Source organism: Ambystoma mexicanum, chromosome 9, assembly GCF_040938575.1.
Source record: "Ambystoma mexicanum isolate Mex_15411 chromosome 9, UKY_AmexF1_1, whole genome shotgun sequence".
In the NCBI taxonomy this organism is placed as follows: Eukaryota; Metazoa; Chordata; class Amphibia; order Caudata; family Ambystomatidae; genus Ambystoma; species Ambystoma mexicanum.
The window spans coordinates 750,370,445-750,387,975 of record NC_090931.1 but is presented as its reverse complement, the minus strand read 5'-3'; the positions used below and the strand labels follow the sequence as shown (position 1 = coordinate 750,387,975).

General features: G+C 45.0%; 1 protein-coding gene across 1 annotated transcript in view; it reads left to right on the top strand.

Moving 5' to 3' along the window:
• STAT4 (signal transducer and activator of transcription 4) overlaps positions 1–17,531 on the top strand; it is a 632,296-nt gene that overhangs the window by 388,295 nt on the left and 226,470 nt on the right. Inside the window, exons 16-17 of the mRNA XM_069615680.1 lie at positions 7,166–7,264; positions 12,527–12,662. Of these exons, the coding sequence (XP_069471781.1) occupies positions 7,166–7,264; positions 12,527–12,662 (235 nt within the window). The remainder of the gene's footprint in view (positions 1–7,165; positions 7,265–12,526; positions 12,663–17,531) is intronic.

The following is a 17,531-nucleotide window of genomic DNA, read 5'->3' as shown; positions in this document are numbered from 1 at the left end:
TTCAGCCGGAACATACACTGGATGCCTTATGTGGGAACAGACATTACGCATCACTATAAACTGCTGGTAACATGATGTAAAGGAAGGGGCAGAGATTCCTCGTAAGTATAGGAGGCAATATCTATCTGTACAAGGAATATGCAGAGGCACAACAAAGGACACTATAGAATACTTACCAGAGTCTAGGAGCCAAAGGAAAGCAGTAACTAGGAATGCAGAGAACTGCAGCAATGCACTAGAACTGGGTCATGTGTATTTATTTGCATACATACATACAGGGAAACAAGCTCTATTGGCCACAAAGGATCATACGAAGTGTAATATAGCAGATACACTGGAGGAATTAAGCCTCTTTTAATGGGGAGAGTTCGAGTGACATGACGACCGGTTTGGGAAAGGGTATACTGAACAGATACGGGGAACAATACGGTGGACACATTTAGGACAAGTGTCACTGGGCAGGCAGTCTAGCCATGAGCTGTGACCTCAAAATATTGCGTGTTACTGTTGCAGGGAAAAGAGGGGCAAGAGTCCGGTTAGCGGTGAGGAAAGGTGTAAGTAGTAAGGCTGCAGAGGTGAATCAAGAGGACAGCTCACAAGTGAGGAGGTGGGCTTGCAATGTGCATTTGAATACATTGGTGTGGACCATGTTTTGAATTGCAGAGGGGACTGAGTTCCAAATATGCATAGCAAGAAGGGTGAGAGGAAGCAGAGGGTGGGCATGGTGCCACATGGTTGGTGGAGGAGAGAGAGCGAAGGCTGTGAGAGGGTTTGTAGGGGTTGATAGAAGAGGATAGATACAGTGGTGCCTAACAGTGGATGGATCTATACACTAGTGGAAGACATTTAAATTTGGCCCCATTTTGCATAGTTAGCCAGCCAGCCTGCTGACAATAGGAGTAAGTAGGGGTGAAGGAAGGGGGTTCAAAGAGAGTCATGGCAGCCAAGTTGACAATCTTGTCAAAGGGACAGAATGCATAGTTCAAAAAACTAAAGAGGCTATTGGCACAGTTATTCAGTTTAGAGACGATGCAAGTGGTTAGGAGATGTTTGGTGGTTTTGAAGAGACGGAGGTGCCTGATTTTCCTGTTATTTTAGAGATGAAGGTAGAGAATATATGTGAAGGGTCGTAGATGACACCAAAGTTTCTAGCTGAAGAGGAGTAGGGAAGAGTGTCCGGTGGAAACTGGAAAGGCAGGGGAGGAGAAGAGAGAGAGAGGATTTGACAGGAAAGAAAAGCACATCTGTTTTGGAGGAGTTCAACATAACAAAGTGCGATTCCATCAAGTATTTAATCGTAGAGAGACAGTCAGAAACTTTGATAGATAGCTCAGTGAAGAGTTCATGAAAAGAAAAAAATATTTGGGTGTCATCTGCGAAGAGTTGGTACGAGAGACCAAAGGAGGAGATTAGTGCCCAGAGATCTGAAATGTACAATGTGGAACAGGAGGGGACCCAAGACAGAGCTTGCAGAACACTAACAGTAAGAGGAGTGAGTTGAGAGTTGTTGTTGTTACAGGAAACAGGGAATTGATGAGGTTCCATGTAGGGCTCAATTAAGGCAAGTGCTTGATCACAAATCCCAAGCATAGAGACTTGAGGAGATCAGAGTGATTGACGGTATCAAAGGCAGCAGATACGTCAAACAGGATTAGGACAGAGGATAGGTTGGAATGTTTAGCAGAAGCAGTAAAAATGGAGCTATTCATGAGAGCAGTTTCAGTGGAGAGGCAGGAGTGGAAACCAGCTTGGAGGGGGTCACAAAGGTTGTGCGTTTCAAGCAAGTTAGTAAGGGAGTTGAATACAACTCTTTCCAACACGTTAGAGTAGTGACGATGAAGGAATATGATTAGGAAGTTAATCTGCATGTTTTGATCTGCACCTTGCTTTTCCAGGAGAGGGATGACCATGGACATTTGGAAAGTAGGGGGGGGGGGAGTAGGTGGAGCCGAAGGGCAGGTTGAAGAGAATAGTAAGGTGAAAGGCCACTAGAGAGGCAATAGGTTTGACAAGTTGAGGATCTGATGGGGACCAGGAGGTGTTGGCCTTCATCGGCAGTGCAGTGCAATGCCTGTTGGTATGACTGAAGTGTCAAAGCTGGTAAGCCAGTGGTAATTCTGCCAATTTTGATGTTTTTGGCTGTAAGGCAGAGGATTTACCTCCAGCATTTTGCTTGAGGAAAATCCTCTATCTTACCAACAAAGTTGCAGTGCGGCGGTGTGGTAATACAGTGGTAAGCACTGTTTATTCCCGCGCCACCTTACTCACAATGAGGCTCTTTGTGGTGTCTAGTCAAATGGTCGACAGACAAATGGTCGACAGACAAATGGTCGACACAATTTGGTCGACAGGTGAAATGCTCGATTTCTTTTTTATTTATGTATATATATTTTAGGTTTTTGTTTAGGGAAAAAAGGGGTTTTTAGCAAAAACAAGGGGGTTGGGGAGGGACCCCCCCAAAAAAAGAAAAAATGTGAAAAATAAAATAAAAAAATTCGACCATTTGACCTGTCGACCTTTTGGTGTCGACCATTTGTCCTGTCGACCATTTATATTCGACCAAATGACCTAGAACCGCTCTTTGTCACTTGCATCCCCACATTTATAATGGAGGGACAAAATGCCATTCAAAATGTAGTGATAATACACCTGTTTTTGCAGCACTTAGAAGCTGGAGCAGTCTGGCATGGAGCATTATATAAGAACACAATGCTGTTATTATTACTGGCCACAGGTTCCCCCTATGGAGCTCACATCTCGCCAGTGCTTCGCCAACTTCACTGGCTCCTGGTGGCCCAGCGAGTTAAGTTCAAGTCACTATGCATTGTCCACCGGGCAATCCAGGGCCTAGGTGCTGAGTTTCTCCAAACTAAATTTGTCCGTTATATACCAGAACGCAACCTTCGCTCCCTGAACACCAACCTTTTGGTGGTTCCTAAGTACAATCGGGAAAGACTCGGCGGCAGAGCATTTTCCATTGCTGCGGCAAGGCTGTGGAACGCCCTCCCACTGCCACTCAAGTCTATCTCCAACCATTTGGCTTTCAGGAAAGCCCTGAAAACTACCTTATTCTAGCCCCCCGACTTTTACTACTCTTCCTGTGTGACAGTTTCCTCATCAGCGCCATGATGCCCCTGGGCGACCGTGCGCTCTACAAATTTAGGTAACATAACATAACATAACATTATTTACAGCCACCACAATACCACACTCACACCTTAGTTGGGGCATAATAACATCTCTGTGCTTATATTTGTCGCACCTGCCATCATTTTAATTGTTCTCTGCGCCATAACCTGCAAATATTGCAGACAGCACAAGTAGTCCCACATCATGTGTAAGCAGCCATCCACTGCACCTTCATTTTGTTTGCATGCATCTTCCCAAATTTCTGCACTTACAAAGGCAAAAGAATACAATTCGGTTACTAGAATGTGCAAAATACACAAGGCAAGCAAAGGCAAGACAAACTATTCATGCATGATGTGTGAGGGAGCCTTTCTCGCCTTCAAAACCAACACATGGATTAAGTAGGAAGTAGTAGGAAAGGGGATAGCAGGCGGATTGTCATTGTTTTCACCTCCACGCCCACATCACCCAGCATTCCAGTACCTGTGGGCCTGCACTTATAATGAGAAGATTCAAATTCAGTATTGTTACAAACCTGCCAAATGGGTTTTGAGACAAAAATCAAACATCCACCGGAATATCTGAAAACCCCTGCTGGACACCTAAGGATCAATAATTCTGCATGTTTTTGAGAAATTCCTGGGAATGAAGGAGTGATAATAGATAAAAATAGGACATGTTCTCACTCAGAAGTTACCTCACATGCAGACTGCACTTGTTTGGCTGAAAAGGGAATGTATTACAGGGTCCATGATAGTGACCCTGTAGTTATAGTTACGATGCCTTTGCCATAGGAGGAGCCGTTTTGGGACATCTTATAACTGTGGCGCTGTTCAATTAATCCACAAAAAACTTTGGAAAAAAAAGTATAGACCTGAATGAATTTGTTTGCAAGGTTTGGTGTAGTTGTAGGAGGGGGTACCAAAACGTTTGAAATCCGGATGGACATAAATGGGAAAGAAAATGTACAACCTAAACTGTTGGTTGGATCTGCACCAAACTTGCGTGAACAGGGGCGGCCTGGTCTCGAAAATGTGCTTTTGCAAATTTGCTTTTAATCCATCCAGTCGGTAATTCTGGCAATCCCATCTCATTGAGTGCAATGGGACTCAATGGAGTAGCAATTTACTGGTGTCTCTGCTGCCCGTAATATCCCAGTAATACCGCAATATCAGGCGGCGGAGACAGTAGGGGCAGTTTCCCGGTATCCTGCCGGAATTAAAGGCGGGATATCAGAAAATGTATGAGCCCCATAGACCCAACTTTGAATGCTTTACAAAGTCTGGTGCCATTTCGCCAAGAGCTGGGAAAATTAGAGAGAGGCTCTCACAATAACCTTGGTGCCGTTTGACAAATCTGCACACATGTTTGCAAAAAGATTTTACACCCAACTTTGAATGTTTGTGCAAAATTGTAAGGTCGGGTCCCAAAATGTTCAAAATCTGGATACCCTTGAATCGGAAAAAGAAATTCTGCTCGTTGCTACAGCTTCAGGTGCTGGACGGAGGCCATGCATGGACAATCTGGCCATTGGTCATGGCCAAAGGGCCTTGTTATGGGGTTTAGGTGGGCATGGGCCCCAGGGACCTGCTAGGTGGTTAAAGTGGACATTGAGCCAGGCCCCCATCAAGGACAGGTGCAACAAATTGTAATATAACTTTGGTGTCTAAGGCAGAGTCCCAGACAATCTTGCCACTGGCCATGGCGACCAGGGACCAGCGAGGGGGTTAAAGCGGGCATGGCCACCAGGGACTGGCTATGTGGTAAACGTTTCAAAATCAGGATAGACTTCAATGGAAAAAAGAATTCTGCTTTTGGCTACAGCCAAATTGGTGGACGAGTTTGCAGTAAACCTGTGTGAGGCGCATCAACAGGGTTCTGAGAGCATGCATTTGCAAATCTGTCCTGTGTTTTATTTTTTTTAAAGTGTCAAAATGTAGGTACAAAAAATAGTGATATAACTTTGGTGCCTGGGCAGAGGGCCTGGCCCCCAACACAGACAAATGTCTACTCTGATTTGCTTATTTTGTCCTGCAGCAGGGCTGAAGCCCATGCCCCATGGATTGTCCACACTGGCCATGGCTTCAAGCCATGAACACTAGCAATTGGTCACATTATGGAGGTATAGTGGGCACTGGACCAGGATGCATGCCAGGTACAGTGGCTAACAAGGGTGGTTTGGAGGGGCCAGGGTAATGGTCGAGCCTCATGCCCTAGGCAATGCAACCATGGCTCGCATCCCCAGCATGCGCTACTGAAAATGACATGCATCGCTGCAAGGTAAAATCAAAAAACCAAATACATTTTCAGTTATGGTCAGCTATGCAACCATAACCCATGCCACTGCCATGCAATGCTAAGGCTAACACCCAGGACATCAAAGATGACATACAAATGGCATCATCTATGACATCGCTGATGACATCACATATCCAGGTGGTTGTTTTTGTTCAGAGACGGTAAGAATTTTAAACAGAGGACTTGATTGGGTCATACTGCATTGAAAACATGATACTGTGACGAATCCGGAGATGAGCCCTTTCTTCCCAGGGATGGAGCAACCCCCTGTGAGCTTCCTAAGGGGGTGTGCCCCCTAAGAAAACCCCACCCTTGGGGTTGGGGAAAGTGGGACCTCATTGGGAGTAACTCCCCCTTAGGGGACATGGACTCCCATTCCTGTGTGGAACTCCCTGTAAAGAAAGCAATATCTGCATACATGGACATTTCCGGAAGATGTTTCATTTAACCATGTGACTCAAAGCAATTTTGAAACTATCTATGAATATTTGGCTCAAGAAAATGCTGGTTACTACAAGAACTTGGTAGCTGATCATACCCAACACGACGAACAAAAAGAAGTCGAAATGAGTGAGGGACAACACCCAGGAGAATGCTGGAGAGAGACACTGCGAATTAGTCAAAGCCGCCTCAACGGAGCAAGCCCCAGGTCATAGAAGGTACAAGGGTTGTTTGCAGTAGAGGGTGACAGAGAAGCTAGAGAGAGGAATGGGAAACAGGAAGAAATGCCCGAGTCTCAGATCTCAGGAAGAGAAACAATAACTTAATTCTAAGGATTGTGAGAGGGCAAGAGACTGTTGCGATGATTAGTGCACACCCTTCAACCATGCAGTAATTTCAGCTGCACCACTCACCTCTGTACAAGGGTGTGTGTACCATTTTAGAAATGATGCCAATGTCGCAGCATGTGTTAGTTATGTGACTTAGTAATGATGTGAGGCATAGAGGGCAATCTAAAGAGGGGTGATTTGGGTTTTGCATGGCATAGTGTAGTGTGCTAACAATCTTAACACAACTAAACTGCTGTTGATTCTGATAGGTGTCAACTTATGATTCTACTGGCCGAACATAGCAGATTAACAACATTCTACATTTATGGTCCATGCTGCAGCCATTGTCTATGTGTATGTATTATTAGGTTGCTGTTTCAATAAGTACATTTTGTAATAAATGGAGTAGTTCTTGAGTGGTCTCCCGATCACCCTTCGTATGTTGCTTGCCACACTCTGAACAAAATCGCTTCTAGGGATTTTCCATCAGGATACAGAAGAGGGTTGTCATTTGTGATATCACTAGTGATGTCATTGAAGATGCCATTTGTGATGTCATCTTTCATGTCCTGGGTGTTAGTCTTATCAGTGCGTGGCGGTGGCGCGAGATATAGTTGCATAGCTAACTATAACTGGCGCATTTCTTTGGTTTTTAGATTTTACCTTACAACCATAACATCCTTTTAACAAAGGCCTTTTCCAATGAATTTCATAGGTTTTTATTAGTGCAACCTAACCATAATGTCTCTTAAACAAAAAATTTTCAGTGAATCTATTAATATAACTGAAGTGCATTCAATCTGGGGGTATTACTTCCTTCTGGGAACCAAGCTCGGAATTCAACAGTGTGTAAAAAAAACAGGTGGCAATTCTGTTACCGCCTGTTTTTTTCACATAGCTCCAAACTCGTCACAAGGGCTATGCCACTGGGTGTGTCGTACTAAACATGTGTGTGTTTCTTTCACCAGATCAGTTCACTGCCTCTAGTGATTATATCCAACGTCAGCCAGTTACCGAGTGCCTGGGCGTCCATCCTGTGGTACAACCTTTGCACCAATGACCTTCAGGTAAGAGCTAGTCTTATTTCTGTGTCTAGCTTTTTCTCGAGCAGGGCCGGTTGATTCTTGCTGTCACTTTTAGAACTATAAGTGAAGCATACAAAGAAAGAGATTCCCTCTTGTTTTGTTTCTCATTTTCATATTGACCAAATAGTCCTTAGAAGTAAACTGCAGTTGTCACTGTTGACACCTATCTTCCTAAATAAACTTAATTACAATTGACTTCAGCGTGTAAACTATAACAATGTGTTTTACTTCTGGCTGATGGCTGCCCCTAGGTGAGAAATGAAAAGAGCCAGATATAGCTTATAACAGCACATGCATTGAAGATACCTGCCTTTCCTATTGATAGATTTTTTAGGCAACATCAATTCTTGCGACATCAAGTGTAGCCAAAACGAATGCTATGTCGATTTTTCTGTGGACTCCCGTTTATTGTTTACAATTTGCCCAACACAAAAGACTTCCTGTGCCCAATGCAGTTAAAGAGAGTTTAAACCAGTTTGATAATCGTGACTCATGGATCTCACATGTAAAATGGCCGTTTGTTTGTAGCCCCACATTTGCCCATGAACATTTCCCTCAATTCGCCTCTTAACATCGTTGGTAGTTCCACCTGTTTTCACAGTGGCAATTTTAACTGTTGGCATTTTAACCGTTGAGTTTTCACTATGGGCGTGTTGGCAGGATTTTTATTTTTGTTTAAATTGGGGGTTACCCCCAAACTCCATCTAACCCCCCCCCCAGTCCCTCCCAATCCTCTACCCCAAAGATATATATATATATATATATATATATATATATATATATTTTTTTTTTTTTTTTAAAAAACATTCTGCGAAAACAGCTGTGGTGAAAACTACACAGTTAAAATGCCAACGTGTAAAGTGGCTACGATGAAACCACGGTAAGCACTTTGGTAGGTCTCCCAAATAAGCATAATTTCAGAGCAAATTGTGCCTTGTTTTTTGTCATACTGTAGTATACACAGGGTACCACTTTGAGATGACAGTTGCCAGCTGGCCCGAGGTCACCAAGAGCAGATCTAGCCAATTCCCAAACCTTTCAGCCAACAGCACTTTGCATGCTGGGAGTTGTATGTAGACGTAATCCGAGAGTGTATTAACCCTATCATGCAACCAGCCGTTGGGGAAATAGCCAGTTCTGCATAAAAGATGGCCATGGGGACACAGGGCCCGTCCACATAACAACTGAAGAAGAAGATACTGCAGTCATGGCCAACAAGTACGTGGAGGCTGCATGAGCACATTATCACAACAGCCAAGGGCAAATTGAGGTATTGAGGCAGAATGAGGCAGCGGAGGACAAAAACGTGCATCTTCCAATATCCGAGCTTTGCTGCTCAATCGAATGTAGACATCTCCAATATTTGGCTCTCCAGACGTTTTGGACTAAAACTCCCATGAACCCTCACATCGACTATTCTGATGTGGGCAGAAGGGAGTTGTGGTCAAAAGCATACGTAGAGTTGAAGGTTTCAGACCACTGAGATTCTAATGTATGCAAAAAATAGGCAGGCCCTTTCTTGCTGCCACAGAGTTGTATGTAGCCTGGGCGGGGCTCAACCACATGCTCTACTTGTGAGTTTGAATAGTCAGCCTCCTTTACTAATGTCAATTCATACAGTAGGAATAAACATAAAGAGAAACTTGGGACCAAACAAAGGCAACCATTCACAGTAAAATATTGCAGAAGTGGTAACATGAGCATGTGGGTGCCTATCACCCATTACCCACATACCTATTCATTGAAATGTGAGTTTTTGTTCAGTGCTGGTACTACCCAGAGGTTGAAAAGGTAGGAAGTGAAACGAAGCTACAAAATGTTTTCAGGATGGGATGGGATGGGAAGATTAGGATAGACAACTGGTAGCAGGAAAGTGGGGGGGCAGGGTTATGTATGAGGGAGCAGGTATGTTTTAGGCTCTTTCTGGATAGGGTGCTGGTAGGTGCAGTGCAGATGTGAAGTGTAGGGCGTTCCAGGCACTGGCTGCCCATTGGGTAAATGCTTGTTTTGGGGGTGCACAGTGGAATGTGTAGGAGATGCTGGCTCGCTGGTCTGGTGTTTGTGTGGACGATGGGTTTGCATTTGTCGTGGTGAAAAGTTTGGGCTTTGTGGACGATGGTCTTGAAAACAATGCAGCCTCATTTGAAGACAATTCTTTGGGGCACGGGAGCAGGTGAAGCTGGGCGAGAGCTGAGGTGATGTGGGCATCTTTGGTAGGTGGTGAATGGGTCTGGCTGCTATAAGGATACTACCATAAATGCAGCGGTCACTTTCAGCCGCCTCTGCTGTGCCAAACAGGTTGATCCTGATATCATGCACTGTATTATGGCACAGTCAGTCTGTACCTTGCATATGCAGATTGGCATATTATAGCATTATTTCTCATAGGATGAAAGCACCTGCTAGGCTACGCCTTACACATGCTGACTTACTAGGACTGTGAGGGCATTATGAAGGCATATGAGGCTTCATTTGGCATATGATGGCAGCATCTGCACATGAAGAGGATATCTTATACGTGATGATGATACCAGTCTTATGATGGCATAATTGGGTCATTTGAGGGTACTATTGGCATATGTTGACAGCACATGCCTATGTTGGGCTATACTTTACATATGCTGGCTACACCAGTTGTACAATTCATAAATGGAAGGTGATTAGGTAAGAAAATAGAGTTCAAAGTATTTTTGTTAAAACAGATTGTCAGATTATCCGAAATTCTAATTTATTAGCTGCATTTCAGTGACTTTATTAAAAGCAGGTGGTAATTTTGGCTTTAGATTCCAGGATTCAATATTTAGTCTTTCATGCTCCCTATCAAGTGCACTTAGGAACTTGGACTTCAAACTCCAGGACTTAATTGTTCTCTTGTCTTACTTCGTATCACATTATTAGACATGTTGACTTCACGCTTCAGGATCAAAGTTTCCCTTTTTCATTTTCCTTTCCAATGGCTCTAGGAACTCTGTCTCCAAGTTATATCATGCAGTGTTTCTCCTTTCAATCACATTATTATATGTGTCAAGGCCCTCAAAGTTCTACCATGCAGCTTTTCTCCTTTCAGTTAGTTTCCCCAAATGGCTCTCGGAACTCTACTTCCAAGTTCCAGCTTGCAGTGTTTCTCCTTTTATCACCTTTTCAATTATCTGTTGGAACTTTGCCACAAAGTTACAGCTTTCGACGTATCTTTGTTCTATTACTTCGTAAATGGTTGTAGTAACATTTCTTCCAAGTTCTAGCTTTCAGTGTTTCTCCATTCAATCACTTTCTGAAATGGTTCCAGGGGATTTTGCACCAAGCACCTCTTCCCTGCTCTGTGGTCCTATCCTGGGTTCCCCCTTCCTATAATTGCACAATCCACAAGCCTCCTGTCTCAGCTTTATTCACTTCTTTCAATCCAACTCTTGTTTCAGTCACTCACATACTCCTCCCAGTAAGGCTTACCTTAAGTAGATCCCCATGGGGCCAGCATCTGGAGTTTGTGCTGCACCTCTCACTCTCGACCCCTAAGCACAACACCATCTTGCTGCTGGTCTTGTGCTTACAGGTACCGTACCCAACCCCTGGCGTCTTTGCAGAGATTGGGCTGACCTCTCATGCCGACCTTGGCTCCTGGGACTTTAGCGACCCTGGTTCTCCCTTGCCTGGCCTCATCCAGCCTAGTCGCCTCAGCCCCATGTATCTTTATCCGCTCCCAGGTCTTCCTCACCTGGCCTCACCTAGCCTCCCCGAACCCTCTGCCTACCTCATCTGTGTACTTTCCATACACACCCTGACAAACCTCTCTGTCTCAACTCTGGCCTTCTCTCTGAAAAACACCCACAAGGCAACAGAGCTTGTGGAATTGTATAGCCCTGTGCCCCCCCCCTTTTGTGCTTGGCTCTCTGTGGAGGTCTTCACCTGTGTCATGAAATTGGTGGGGGACTGAGATTGATTTCCCCCTATAGGTCCGCCTCAATATATTCTGGGTTTTGGGGACTTGGCAAAGCCTTTTTTGGCCTGTCTGCCATCTTGGAATCCACTTCCCATGTATTGTTACTGCAGAGCACTGCCTGGGAAGGACACCTCTCCCCAGCTTCCCCAGTGTGTGAAGTTGATGCTGGCAAATCTTTGAAAAGTCTCTTTAATACTTCTGAGTTTGAAAGAAAGGCTTGTCTTCTGTAAAATGGTTACTTTGTATCAGTTGTGAGCGAAAACTCTGCCTTGATCTAACGGATTGGTAAGGTTCTATAATGTGCATGTGGAAATGGTGCCGGTAAACAGTGAACCGGATACATTGTATCACTCACAGGAACTTGAGGCTCGGAAAGAGTGTTTCCGGTATTTTGCAATGAGTTATTCTTTAATGCGAGAACTTTGGCAACTGTAACAATGTAGGTATTAAAAGTATTTTGTATACAAAGCTGAATCTTGATGTGTTATTGTGTTTGTGTTTTGGGTCTGGCTGGTGGGACTTAGAGAGCTGCTGGTACATATTCCTTTAGTGATTGTCCCCTGCCACGCTGCCACATGACAGGGACTGTTGGAGAGTGACTGTGTGAGTGACCAGCATGGGCGCCAATTTAGAGGGGGACAGGGGTGTTTCCCCCCGCCTACTATCATGGCACACTATTTTGTCCCCATTAATTTGGCTGGGGCACCTCTTCTTCAGATGTCATGTCCCCTCCAACATTTTCACCAAAGTTACTCTACTGGTGACCAGGAGTCTTCTCCATTCCACCCCAGGCCTATCATCCTCGTCCTCGAGCTTGGGGAGTCACGCAACCCCGGGGGTTACCCTGCTAGATGTCCTCAGAACGAGGCAGGAGATTGCATCCCAGAGACACAACCTTTTACAACTACTATGAACATTCCACATCATTGATAAAACACCACCCCTAGCAGGTGGCGACCGCGAAAAGTACACACATTGCAGCATAACATTTGCAAACAACTGAGCATTACAAGCCTGGAAGTGCACATCACCCTGAACATGCGTCCCCAGAACAATATCAGTGGGTGATTCTTCTCCAGGTCCTGTGGCCTCCACATCCACACGTGGGGTGCTTCATTAGATCCACATCATTTGAGTGAAGTGAGTGACGCGTAATAACCTGAAGTTCTAAATCACGCAGAGAATCATTTCTTTCCCTCAAACCTAATTATGAACTTGCCATCTTATGTACAAAATGTTGGCATTTGTTTCGTTTTTTTTGCAATAAGCCCGAAGTACCTGTTTGACTGCTATCAATTTTTCTACAGAACTTGGCATTTTTGAAGAACCCTCCCGCAGCCTCTCTCAATCAGCTGCTGGAGGTACTGAGCTGGCAGTTCTCGTCATATGTCGGTCGCGGACTCAGTGCCGAGCAGCTGAACATGCTCGCGGAGAAGCTGCAAGGTAAGGGTCATCTATGATTGCGCAATGTGTACTGTAATCATTGTGTCCTAGACAACCTAGGATGAGTTTAATTGGGCCGACAGAAATCATTTACCTACATTTGCAAACATGGATTGTGTTTCCTAAATTCTATAGCACTAGTCTATGGACAATTGTAATTAATGTGTGCAATATGCAATTTTGCACTTGGCAGAACAGGAGAGCGGAGTCGCGATGAGTGGAGAGTACTGAAAGGGGATCTGAAAGGAGAGGAGTAGACTGATAGTTATATGTGGATTGAACAAAATGTATTTCTTGGGCAGAGGTTGTGAATGATGCAGTGTTTGTTTGCTTACACTGGAAGTTACAAATGGTTCCAGTAGAGAGACTGTAGGAGGTCCAGTAGTGAGGTTGCTGGAGGGCATTATGTTGAATGCTTAGAAAAATTCTGTAGCCCTGCCAATTGCTGTAGAGCAGCGGTCTGCAATTTATGGCTCTCCAGATGTTGTTGACTTCAACTATCATGATCCGTCACCATTGATGATGCTGACTGGGGCTCATGGTGGTTGTAGTCCAAAACATCTGGAAATCAAAAGGTTGCAGACCCCTGATGTAGAGGCACTGCAGGGAAGTGAACCCCCAACAAACATTAGCAGGAGAAGTTGGCAATGAATCTGGTTTCTGCCGCTGGACACGTCTGGCTGCATGAATATCAGCAGAAACATGGTATGGAAACGTGACTGTACCAATGGTCCACAGGAAGTAGCTCAGATCACAGGGAGGCACTGTCACAATAGAGGGGCAACAGAGAGCTAGTCTTGACAGCAAGATACACCAGCCTTGCTGCACTGGTACAAAAATGAAACCCTAAGTCGGGGCTGTGCACTATCCAACTGCATTCAGTGCCGTAGTCAACAGCACTGTAAAGTGCACCTATTTCAGAACTGGATATAGGGCCCTGGGTCTGGAGGGTCTGTAGCATTGCTTCATTTGCTCTCCTGCGCCTCCTCAATGGAGAAGGCTGCTTGCAGGCGTGGCTGATTGATGTGATTTGGGCAACAGTGGTGAAGGATGCGGTGTGATAATTAGCACACACATGCACATTGTGACAAATCCCTCAATGCTTTCACTTCTCGCCCGGAGTGGGACCCTTCACATGGGGCCAGGCAGGTGAGGCCACTATCCGATAGTCCCCCGGGTCTGGTACTCAGCAGGAGTATCCCATGGGAGGGGACCCTATCTGTGGGAGAGGTGAAGACCATCGAGGTAGAACGTGGTATGTTCACCATCATGCTACCAGACATTGTTCACCCAACAGCATTGCTAGGGCCCAAAGATCCAGGATCCCACTGTGTTGTCGTGGGATTGCTTGTTGATTTGTGATTAGTGTATTAACTCGGAAAAGGTCTCTGGAAAGAGGGCCCTCACCTAGTGTGAGGTGTCTGTCCCTAGGGGAGGGGTGACGTGCAGGGCTGGGGGTTGAGCAGTATCACAATCACTAGGGCCACATTTTTGTGAGGAGCTATTTTTTGGGGGCCGTGAACCCCTCTACATTTATTCGACCTGCAGGGAAGTGTGTGGGCCCTAAGTTGTTGACTGCTTGGTGTATTTAAAATAACGTACATACAAACATTAAAGACATCAAAATGCAATTGTAAAAAGGACGCCCTTTTTGATAGGGACAGGGATTAAATAAGGCTAGATGGGTTCAGTGGTCCAGCCTTAGGGTGGTCTCGTCGTAACGTTTTTCACGGAACACAGGTTGCTTTTGAAGTTCAGAGGCCAATATCCATATTGCTGAAAAGGAGGGGTTGGAGAGTTATTTGCAATCGGTATCCCTGCGTGTTCCTTGGGATATTCTGTTAAAAGAGGTCGACCGGTTTCAATGACTTCCTAGTTTGTCATCTTCTTCAGGACCAGATGGTTGACTCTATCTTGCATGAGATCAGCGTTTCGATATAGCATGGGATATATCACCCCATCTACCTCATAACACAGACCCAATGGTGAAGGTCTGTGTGTTTTTAGTTGATGGCTGTCCAGACATTCATAGGTCATTGAGGTCTGGAACAACCCTGTTTGGGTCAAGGTACTCCGTATATATCGCTGAGTTTCCCGAGCTGGAAGTACCACGCAGCGTTCAGTGTTGCTCTCTGTGTCTTTTTTCTTTTTTTTTGTTTGGTAGACACGGAGAGCAACACTGAATGCTGCACACTACTTCCAGCTCAGGCAACTCAACGATATATACGGAAAACTGAGAAAGGCGTCCAGGACCCAAGTATTGAGAAACTGAGAGAGTTTTACATGCGAGATAATGCCTGCCAGGATAGTGAACTGGGCCTAAGTAAGTGTTAGTTCTATATAACTACGATATGATTAAAGCAGTTGTTACCAAAGGTTTCAACTCGCTCACCTTGACAAGTCGAAGAATCCAATATGGAAGAGGCAAATGCGGCTGTGAAGGTTCCCCTGAGGCAATCCTGGCCCCCCCGAACTAGAAATAGAATTACCAGGGGAGAGGACAGGACGGCCAGGGAAACCCTCTAATGGGAAGAAAGCTTACCCGGGTGAATGAAAAAAAAACGGTGCACCAGCCTAGGTGCATGAACCCCAGAGGCTGGTTCCCATGTCCTTCCCGCTGGGGAATAGCCCTTCCAGTCAATCAAAAACTGCAATCGGCCTCGTCGATAACGAGAGCCACATATATCAGCCACCTCAAATTCTGGACCACAGTTCGTAAGGACAGGAGGTGGAGGGGCACCTCCGCTCCGGTAAAATCGATCTCGCACAACCAATTTAATCTGAGACAGATGAAACACAGGATGTATCCGAGACCAGGAGGCAGGCAAAGCCATTTTGACCGCCGCTGCACCCACAATGGACAACACCTTAAATGGTCCAAAGTATTTTGGAGAGAGTTTCGACGGGACAAGGCGGCGGGGAAGGAAGCGGGATGCCAACCAAACAGAGTCACCGATGGTAAGCGTCGGGGCTAATCGATGAGCCGCCAGAAGAGATGAGCCGCCAGAAGAGATTGTTTAGCCAGTTTCTGACCCTCTTGAATGTCGGCAATAAGTCTATCTACTCGCGGGCAGCTGGAAGTAGGAGTCAAAACAGTTGGAACAAAGGAAGGATGGTAGCCATAAGAACAATGAAAGGGACTGGTCCGGAGAGCAGAATGGTAAGAATTATTGTAGGCGAATTCAGCGAATGGAAGCAATTCCACCCAATTATTCTGAGCTGCTGATACAAAGCATCATAGATATCCCTCTAGAGTCGGTTCAAACGCTCCGTTTGCCGATTGGTTTGGGGATGGTATCCCGAGGAGAGGGCTCGTTTGACCCCTAAGACTTGACATGCTTTTTGCCAGAAGAGGGAGGTATATTGAGGAACTCGATCTGAAACGATAGTATCTGGTAGACCGTGACGAGAGAAAATTTCAAAGAGAAAGATTTTAGCCATTAATGTTGCTCCAGGTAATTTCTCTAAAGGGGTGAAATGAGCCAATTTCGTGAAATAATCTATAGTCACCATAATGGTAGTCTTGTTCTCAGATAGTGGTAGATCAGACACAAAATCAGTGGATATAATTTGCCAAGGTCGGTCTGGGATAGGCATCCTTGTTAGTAATCCCAAAGGTGGGGTTCGTGGAGTCTTTGCACGAGCACAGATACTGCAAGCTGCAACATAATCACGGACATCAGATCTTAGATTTGGCCACCAGAAATGTTGTTGTATAAGTTCCAACGTGGAAAAAAACCCTCGATGACCCGCAGCCTGTGAATCATGACACATTTGTAGCACTTCCAGCTGTAATGAAGGAATGGGAATCAGAACCTGCGTTCCATGAAAGAAATAACCCGTTTCTTCAGTAAGATGACGGGAGGAAGCGATACTCTCACACAATGATCGATTTTGCGCTGTAGCTGCACCTTTTGAAGAAAGTCTGTTATGACAGTGATGAATTGAGCATTGGGAAACATTTTCTCCGAACAGAATGTAGAAGTAGGGGAATCCTTACGGGATAGAGCATCTGCCCTTTGATTGTGTTTCCCTGGCAGAAAGGTGAATTCGATCCGGAAGGGAAGAAAAAAATGAGCCCAGCGGGCTTGTTGACTGTTAGTAGTATAAGCATTTTGGAGCACTCTAAGATTCTGATGGTCTGGCGAACCTTAATAGGATGGGTAGATCCTAATAGTAAGTGTCTCCATTCCTTGAAGGCCTGTTTAATAGCAAACAAGTCTTTCTCTACTACAGAGTAGTTCTGGTCTGCTGTATTGAAGGTTTCAGATAAGTAGGCTACTGGTCGTTCTTCCCCCTTCTCCGACGCTTGTAAAAGTACGGCTCCTAAAGCATATTGCGATGCATCTGTTTCCACAATGAATTGTTTAGATTGATCGGGTGTGATAAGAATGGAAGAAGAAGTAAACATTTCTTTTAAAGCTTGGAAGTCTTTCTGAGCCGAATCGTTCCAAGAGAACGTGTTACCTTTTTTCAAAAGTCTGGTGATGGGTAGAATGATTTCGAAAAAAAGGGAATGAACTTCCGGTAGAAGTTAGCGAACCCTAAAAACCTCTGCACATCCTTTACACTTGCAGGAGATGGCCAATCCAAAAATGCTGATACTTTCTTCGGGTCCATAGAAATTCCCTGAGACGACAGTACAAAGCCTAGGCAGTTAACTTGTTCCCGATGGAACTCACATTTGGTGGCTTTACAGTAGAGTTTATTCGATTGAAGCCATTCCAAAACTGTATTAACATGTTGGATATGATCCTCAGGGTTGTTGGAATACACCAGGATATCATCCAAGTAGACAATGACAAAATGAAATAAAATGTCGGCAAATAGATGGTCCATAAACCGCTGAAAGATAGCCGGGGCATTAAC